Source organism: Eschscholzia californica, unplaced genomic scaffold (assembly GCF_041429995.1).
Source record: "Eschscholzia californica isolate CP2 unplaced genomic scaffold, dmEscCali1.0.p SCAF_3, whole genome shotgun sequence".
NCBI classification, from domain to species: domain Eukaryota; kingdom Viridiplantae; phylum Streptophyta; class Magnoliopsida; order Ranunculales; family Papaveraceae; genus Eschscholzia; species Eschscholzia californica.
Window position 1 is genome coordinate 28,218,471 of NW_028238420.1, and position 8,331 is coordinate 28,226,801.

The 8,331-nt window shown below is 34.6% G+C and overlaps 2 protein-coding genes across 3 annotated transcripts; one reads left to right on the forward strand and one right to left on the reverse strand.

The window, feature by feature from the left end:
• The first annotated feature begins 2,146 nt into the window (after nucleotides 1–2,146).
• Nucleotides 2,147–5,252, forward strand: LOC147549339 (uncharacterized). Of its 2 annotated transcripts, none has more exons than XM_086670738.1 (4): nucleotides 2,147–2,474; nucleotides 3,338–4,014; nucleotides 4,650–4,724; nucleotides 5,049–5,252. In XM_086670738.1, the coding sequence occupies exons 1-4, from the start codon at nucleotides 2,432–2,434 to the stop codon at nucleotides 5,133–5,135; spliced, it is 882 nt and encodes a 293-aa protein (XP_086526864.1). In that variant the 5' UTR covers nucleotides 2,147–2,431; the 3' UTR covers nucleotides 5,136–5,252. The 2 variants fall into 2 exon arrangements, with proteins under 2 accessions (XP_086526864.1, XP_086526865.1); XM_086670739.1 differs by having other exon boundaries at nucleotides 2,216–2,474; nucleotides 4,665–4,724.
• A 61-nt stretch (nucleotides 5,253–5,313) lies between these two features.
• On the reverse strand, nucleotides 5,314–8,331 carry LOC147549340 (chalcone isomerase-like protein 1). Its single transcript, XM_086670740.1, has 4 exons — nucleotides 7,782–8,331; nucleotides 6,844–7,078; nucleotides 6,436–6,527; nucleotides 5,314–5,677 (listed from the first exon to the last, which is right to left on the reverse strand). Exons 1-4 carry the CDS (start codon nucleotides 8,083–8,085, stop codon nucleotides 5,526–5,528), a joined length of 783 nt encoding a protein of 260 aa, XP_086526866.1. The 5' UTR covers nucleotides 8,086–8,331; the 3' UTR covers nucleotides 5,314–5,525.

Here is an 8,331-nt window from a genome sequence, read left to right on the forward strand (position 1 = left end):
TCAGAGGGCACTAACAAGATTGGAATTGTTGCATTTATAACCAAATAATAAGGCAGAGAAAATTTCTTCTATTATAAATAGCCAGGGGGTCTTAACATTTTTTTCATAACAAAAGGACCATGCTCTAGAACAAAGGTAATTTCTTCTCATTTCCTTCCTATGATCCATTTTCTTTCAAGACTTCATCTTAAATTGTGTTTTGATAGTATTAGTTGAAGGTCCTATTTTAATGTTTTAGTGATTAGATATGCAAGGATAGGGGCAGACCCCATGCTTTTATCTCTAAGTAGTTTTTTGAAGTCTATACAGTTGAAGATGATTTCAGTTGAGAGAAAAATATGTTAAGTAGAGATGGACTTTCTAGCTTGATTATAATTCGTATCTGCTTATCTATTGCTCCAATTCTAGCTAGGGATATCAATGGGGAAGATTACGGGACGGGTTACGTAACGGGTTTACCATATCCGTCCCAATAATTATCGGGTTGAGTATTTAAATACCATATTCGTTCTGATTAAAAATGGTTTAACCATTACCGCTCTGTTCCGTTTAATGTGAAACATGCCGGGTTGAATTCAAACAAAAATCTATTGTGTTGTTTTTACCCATTTATTTTTATTAAAACTAATATCTTATGATAGCAAAATTTTATAAGAATTTGCAATTTATCAATCATAAACACTACAACTACATACATATTATAAAATATAAAATAGTTAAATTGATAATATAAGATAAAATATTTTAGAAACATATATATATATATATATATATATATATATATATATATATATATATATATATATATATATATATATTGTACTTAATCGGGTCGGGGTGATCAGTTTTACTACCTAATCCAAACTATAGACATAAGAGTCTAACATATAATATACCTACTCCAGTTGGGGTGGGTCTTACTAACTAATCTCAAAAAAACGCCCCAAAGTGGATAAACTTCATACTATTCCCACCTGTTTAATAAATGGGTTGATAAAATCCGTCCTATTAAGAAGGGGTTTGGGGAAAAGTAATCCCATTTGGGAGCGGTAAATAGGCGCAGGTTTGAGAGAAATGCTGTCCCATTTGGAGCGGACTTGGGGGAAAACTCGAACCAAATTGCCTACCCTACCCTAATTCTAGTAATCAAATATGTGAGGACTTGAAAGGAGAAAATGTTTCTGGCTATGCTATTCCCGTGATGTTTTCATATCATTTCTTATCCTCAATATTTGAGTTTTACTCTAAATATGTATCTTAAAATATTGCAAATTCAACATTTGAATACCTATTTATGCTTTATTGAGATTGATTCATCTTGATCGAGTACATGTATATCTAAAAACATATATTCATCATATATACATCAGGGTTCGATAATATCTAACATCTAACACGTACTATAACAGAGAGATACATTTTATGTTTCACAAAAATTGACGTTATTAAAGAAGTAATGACTTCTTTTGTAACATGTGACACAAGTGTTCTTTTCCCTTGGTTCAAATATTTTAGAAGATTGGATATGGTTGTCATGATAAACTAAAAAATATAAAATTTTATTTATTTATTTTTTTTTTTTTTAAAAGAAATAGTTTAAAATCAACAATATGATTGGGTATATATGACAAGGGATTTTTCATGTGGTTAATTCTTTTGGGTTAACGGGAAAAAAAATATAGTTTTAGAACAAGCAAAGATAAAGGGCTAGGGAGGAAGTTAGGGTAAGTTAGGGTAATAAAAATGTTATTTGATTTTAAAGAGGCTGGTCCATCCAGATGGACCAAATATCTTCTTTCTTGTAAGATATTTGACCCATATGGACCGACCACGTCCACCGTAGTGTTTGTTAGGATAATCCCACATTGGTTGTGGAAGGGACAGTTGGTGTGTTAATAAGTGTGGGAGAAGTCTTACCTCTTGAACTAGTTTTTGCGGTGAGAGAGGCCCAAGATCATCCAACACTGTCGGTGTTTGTAGACATCTTCAAATGTGGGAGAGAATTGAACCCTCAAGTCAAAAGCCTTAGATTTGAATCTGCTTTAACTTTGGGTAGCCCTAGCATTTTGGCATATGTAATGTATCACCATTAGACCTAATGATCCAAAGATTCTAATGATATCTCGAGGACAATTGATTGAGCAACGGCCACGATTGTTTGTAGATGGAGACAGAATCAAACTCACATAAAACAGAGATAGACTAGCTTTTATTTGTTGTTTCTTTTCTAACAAATGAAAGCAGAAAATCTCTCTCTCTCTCTCTCCACTCCACTCTCTCTGTTTTCTTTGTTGATGAGTGATGAACTCCACTGAAATTGAAATGAACAAGAATTCAACTGCTCCTATATAGCAATTATTTTGATTTAGGAGGTTTCTATCTTGCTGGGTTGTCAGGATTGAAACTCCTAGTTATTTATTTTCTCTCCTGCATGTTGAATTTCTTGAAAAACAACTCTGCCAGAATGGATGCAGGTCTCTCTCTCTCTCTCTCTCTCTCTCTCTCTCTCTCTCTCTCTCTTAGTCTGTCTACCTGTTGTGTGAATTACCCTTTGTCAATCTACATGTTTTGAATTTCTTTCTCTCTTCCTCTAGATTGTTTCCACCTTATGAATTAATCTGTTTGTTTTGAGTTTGATTAGTTTCTCCTTGTATGTGCTTAATTCTTTAATACTAGCTTGTCAATAGAATTTTAAGTATATCATCATAAAGAGAGTTTGTGATCTCCACCCTTTCATTTACAACCAAACTTGGGTTTGTTCATCTTCACAAGTAAAGATATCCATATCAGGATTCATCTTTGATTGCAGTATTTGATTTTCCATATTCCCCTAGTTCTACTTTAGTTTTGATGGTAACTTACTTGCAAGTCTAACTTGAGAGCTTTGATTTTCACAAACCTATTTTTCTCTCTTTCCATTGTGTTTTCTGATAGTCACTTCTCAAGAAATCCAAGTATGACCTACCCAATTCTTGCATGCAAGTTGATATCTCCACAGTCTCTAGCTATATGTTATGGCTTCGGAGGATACTGTTTTGGTTGCGACGCATAGACGAGTTTAGGTTAAAAAATATGATTGAAGAAAGCTTCTAAAGTCGCCTTATATATATAATGCTATAAGAAGCATTTGGGAAGTAAACAAACACCCAAATTCAACTTTGTTATGTTTAGATCAAGATTGGTTCTTTTGGAGAATTAAACTAAAACATGTTTGAAATTGTGATTAAGCTGTAAAGGGCTATTCGGTTGAGTGGTAACATGTATGTACTGGGAAGTCTTAAGAGGTGTTTTTATTTTGCTTATTTGCGACTAATCATTTTATTTATATCTTTCTCAGCAAGTCATCTTGATTTGAAGTTGAAAGTAGAATCCTCACCTGAAAGTAGCTCTCAAGAATCAAACCCAACAATGGTTCCTGTTTTCTCGACAAGCGAAGATCCAAGACCATTTCAGTTCTATACCCCTACCATTAACCACAACAATGAACCACAGTATGAAAGGCCACTGCCCAACACCATAACCTCGGCCGGACTTGCGATGCCCCCCACCATGGAAGGTCTTGGCAACTTGGAAATCCAGAACTCACTTGAATATCACAATGGCAATATGATTTTCAAGAGGCGAAGAGCTACCGATCAAACTGCCCCATCAGCATATTTTGTGGGAGAGGGATCTGGATCTGGGTCAGGTTCTGTCCAACTCCAAGAGTCGGGTACTGGGTCAGCTCAATTCCAGCAGTTGAATGGAGTTGGCAATGTGTATGAAGCAATTGGATCATCCTCAAGTGTTGGTTTTGGGGTGGGCAATAACACTAATGGTGGAGGGTTTCAGCAGCAGTACTTTGCATGCCAACCCTATGGTGGTTTTCAAGTAGGACCTGGAAATGACTCCAACATTACTCTTCATGGTCAGCTGGTACCTGAAGAGAACATTATCGATAATGTGGTTGAAAGGAGACTCCGCCGTATGATTAAGAATAGGGAATCCGCTGCTCGGTCTCGAGCTAGGAGGCTTGTAAGTTTATGACCTCAAATCTCCTGTGTTTTTATCTATAAATAGTGATATAAATTACAAAAATGCTATAAGTACACATAATTTTTACTTAATCTTTGACACGCTGATTCATCCAGGTAAAAGAACGGTCCATATCGTAGTCAAAATTTGAACAAAACAATCTTTTAGTGAAAGTGAGTCAGCATATCAAAGATTAAGTATTATGCACTTACACCATTTCCCTATAAAGTAATCATAACCATGTTATATTTCCGGCATGAATAAAAAAATAAAGGCAATGGTAACAAAAATGGTTTTGAATTCCATCGGACTACTCAAATGGCATGCCCACTCACAGAGTGGCGGACTTCTCACAACAAGGCTAGGGTTGGTTTGTCAAGCAGAATTCTCGACCTCTTACATTATTTCCTTGACAGAGAAAAAAACCATCCATTATACTATTTTAACAAATTTTCTTGAATTTTTGTAGCTAAGGTAACTCAGAATGGCATATTTATGATGCTTCACTAAATAGAATAGTAGAATACATTCTACACAAATATCATATACTACATATGCTCGTGTCGTTTGAAAATCATTATTTAGAGTTTGATGTATTTAATATTTCCTTCTAGTATCTAATTATAATTAACTAGGCCTACAATGCTCAGCTTATGATTGAGATCGATAACCTGAAGAAAGAGAACGAACATCTTGAGCGACTTCACAAGGTAACTCTGTCTCCTTTCATTTCCCTAGATGAAATATGTATATATATATACACACACACTCTTGGCCCCACGTCTTAGCTGCGGACTATATGTGTGGGGCATTTTGCTTTTGGCATGCTGGCTCGTTTTGCTGGGCTTGTAAGAGCTCACTCGGATATGATATTAATATATAAATTCACATTGGTTTAACCGAGACTTCTCAATCTTTCATAGAATACCAGATCCCTTGGTCTCCAACAAGGGCTATACCTAGTATATATATAATTACAAACAACTTTTAGATACCAATGGGACTAATTTCTTCTTAATGCCATGTTGTCTTAGTTTCTGTTGGAGATTACAGTGATGCAAAAGGAAAGCATTGAAAAGCACATTCAGATGCTGAGGATTCTGACATCATTGGAGATATAATAGCTGGAGAGAGTATAATTGTTATGTCTTAAGAACAAAATATATATTGTCTTGGGTTTGAATTTTATATTATGTTAAAGACAAATTATGGAACAATAAATGTTTGGTTATTAGCAAGACTTCTTTTGATGTGCTTAAATGTGTTTTTTTTATCGTACAACTCGTATTACAACAATGATTTTATCATATAATTGACCGATCTGCATTCGGTGGAAAATTAGATAAAATGTATAAAAGTATTAATTCATAGCATAGGTAAATTACAATATCTTTTGATATCAACTCTTAACGATGAGGAATTTCAACAAAAAAAAAACTCTTAACGATGATAAAAATTCCTCTTATGCCCTAATTAAATCACTCTCCTTTTTCTTAATAGGAAATTAGGGTTTATGACATCTTGTGGGTAAAGATTTTAGATTTGAGAAATTGCCCAAATTTTGCCTTAGCTTGTGGATCAATAGGTTCATCTCCCAAATACATATCAAAGAAAGCTTTACAAAGTAATTGGCTCTTCACTTCACTAACTATCTCTCCTTTCACTGTTAATTATACAAAAAAGAATCACAAAAAAACAAGGAGAAGTTAGCAAAAAGAATTATAAGATGTTATTAACTTGTATAGAATTCATTGCAACAAAAAAAACTAGTATAAATTTCAAATATATAGAGGCACAAGACCCTTATTAAGATAAGATAATCTCATTTAATTGTTTTCCCTTTTCAAACTAACTTTGATATGTATTTGGGAGATGAACCTATTGAATGGAAATGAGAATAAGTTTGAGTAAACCCATAGACTAACTAGTTGAAATATTTCAAAATTGTGACGAAAAACAAGCAAACAAGAAAAAACAATATTTGAAGTAAATAATCACACAAACACAAGAGGTTTATGTGGTTCAGCCTGTGAGACATACTCTATGTCCACGGCGACCAGTGACGCTATGGTTTTTGCAATGAATGAAGAGCAAATTAAAGAGATATATCAAGGATTTTTAGTATCTGTAACTCACTGCAACCTTAACACTCAGACGTCTCTATTTTTCCACTTCAAACCCGAAAATAGGATACACCTTTTACATTGATGACAAACCCTGATAAAACTAGAACAAACACAAACAAGTAAACGGATAGGAGTAAAACTTCAGAACTTTCTCAGGTCGAAAATTGGGTTCTTTTTTTTTTTAATTGTTTAGCGTGCTTCGAAAATTGGGTTTGACGTTTCGTTGGGAGGACTCTTGTATCTCACATGAATGTAAGTAGTTGTTTAATAATTAAAATAAATAAATACAGCAAACCTTTTATTTGTAAAACATAACCAGGAAGCTTGTTAATATAAATGAGGGAGCCTACTGGAAGCCTTATGTCCTCCTTTGAGTTACCTAATACCCTGTTCACCCACAAATAATTTCGTCATACTTTTGATAAAATCAAATAGGTATAGAAAATGTGTTGTTTAGGTTGTCAGACTGATTTCGATATATTTTAGTTTTTTGTCTCGCTCGCGCTTCTTAATTGTCTTAATAATTTTTTTCATATTGATTTTGGGTCATTTGACTCGAGACATAAACAAACTAGTCTATCTAAAAGGCTCAATCATCTGAAATGGTTACTGTGCCTCTAGCTAAAACAAGTCAAACTCCAATGATACAAATTTGATTCAGACAACCCAGACGAGTCAGACCCAGATATCAATGTATAAATACCTTTCAAGAAGATCACCATGATCAGAAGTAGTAAGCTTCTTGATCGACGATCCAAGATTGTCGTTGAAAATCTTACGCACCATATGCATAGTTAACCCTCCAAACACAACTACAAGCTTAACTGTCATCTCCATATCCGCGTCCATTACAACTCCATACATTTCTTCGCTTACTTCCTCTTCGAATTCATGTTTGTTTGTCAGCGCTTTGATATCATCTAGATCAGCATATATTCCTACATATAATTTAATAATTATACTTTCTAATCAATTTATTCTGCTATATATTTCAGCATCAATAAGATTTTCTAATAAGCAAATAAATTAGTTCCAAGCCTAAACTAAATAGAAGATTTCAACTCTGGTGTTCTGCTTTTCAAATTCAGACCTTACTCATTCAGATAGTCTGAAATTGCTTTCTCAAATTGGTTTCAGGAGTTTGTTTTGGCCTTTGTTTTTCTCAATGTTGTGATGTCTAACTCGTCTAAGTAGTTGACTAAAGTTGATGCACGGTCGATTTGAGTTGGATATAAGTAAATCTGAGTGAATACAACGTTGTCTTATTCAGACCAGCCGATTCAGACAGAAGTCAAATTTAGACGAGTTAGATTCAGACGAGTCGGATTCCGACTAATCAGAATCAGACAGTGAGAGCAAAGGAGAAGCAAACACCACATTTTCCATGTAGAAAAAACTAATAGAGCTATAGAAAATGATCTAGCAAGGAAAATCTTACGCAGATTTAGGAAAGATTTTCTCTTGATTTGTGTCCTAGATCAAGAGGAAATTCCAATTGTCGATTTGAAATTCTCTCCCAAATCTGCTTAGGATTTCCCTTGCTCTGTCACTATTGGTGAGGTAACGAAAATTTTGACCCAGTCTAGACAAGTAAGACAACCAGAATTTTAAGATTGAGATGCTCTAACAAATGTGACGTACCGAAAGCGTAAAGCTTAGCACCAACAATACCCAACAAGGATCTTCGTCGGACTCCAACTGTACAAAGCTCTTTCTTCCCATCTTCCTCATGGAAGATACAAGAGAAGGCAACCTTGCTATTTTCTTCATAAACAACATCACTCTCTAGACCTAACCTCTCTACTCTTGTTGAAGAAGAAGAAAAAGAACAACAATCTCCCATTTTTATGATCTTCTTCTTTTCATTTACCTTCTCAGCTACTCTATATATAGAAAATAATCTTATCTCTATGGTTGCAAATTTTGAGGAAAGTTGTTTCAGCATTTAAGAAAGAGTCACTCACTCTGGGGCCAGGGGTGGCAAGAAAACAAAGGATGACTCTTCCCCACCTTTACGTGCAAATATGAATAAATTTGGACATCATCCACTTCCATTCTTATTTAACAGAACTGCTAAAAAATGAAGAAGTATAGTAACACTGATCCAGATGCACAAAGGAGCGTCACCAGAACAGATTTGCGAACCCTTGTACACCATCTTGAATAGGAGGACAGATAGTTTCGTCTTCAC

What these genes read in the sequence shown, in the direction of transcription:
- LOC147549340 (XM_086670740.1), bottom strand. Translation starts at nt 8,085, where the DNA reads ATGCTGAAACAACTTTCCTCAAAATTTGCAACCATAGAGATAAGATTA. An exon ending in TGCTAAGCTTTACGCTTTCG is followed by an intron (nt 7,079 to 7,781) that starts GTACGTCACATT and finishes AATTATATGTAG; the next exon opens with GAATATATGCTGATCTAGAT. An exon ending in CATGGTGATCTTCTTGAAAG is followed by an intron (nt 6,528 to 6,843) that starts GTATTTATACAT and finishes GTGGGTGAACAG; the next exon opens with GGTATTAGGTAACTCAAAGG.
- LOC147549339 (XM_086670738.1), top strand. Translation starts at nt 2,432, where the DNA reads ATGTTGAATTTCTTGAAAAACAACTCTGCCAGAATGGATGCAG. An exon ending in CTCTGCCAGAATGGATGCAG is followed by an intron (nt 2,475 to 3,337) that starts GTCTCTCTCTCT and finishes TATCTTTCTCAG; the next exon opens with CAAGTCATCTTGATTTGAAG. An exon ending in GGTCTCGAGCTAGGAGGCTT is followed by an intron (nt 4,015 to 4,649) that starts GTAAGTTTATGA and finishes ATAATTAACTAG; the next exon opens with GCCTACAATGCTCAGCTTAT.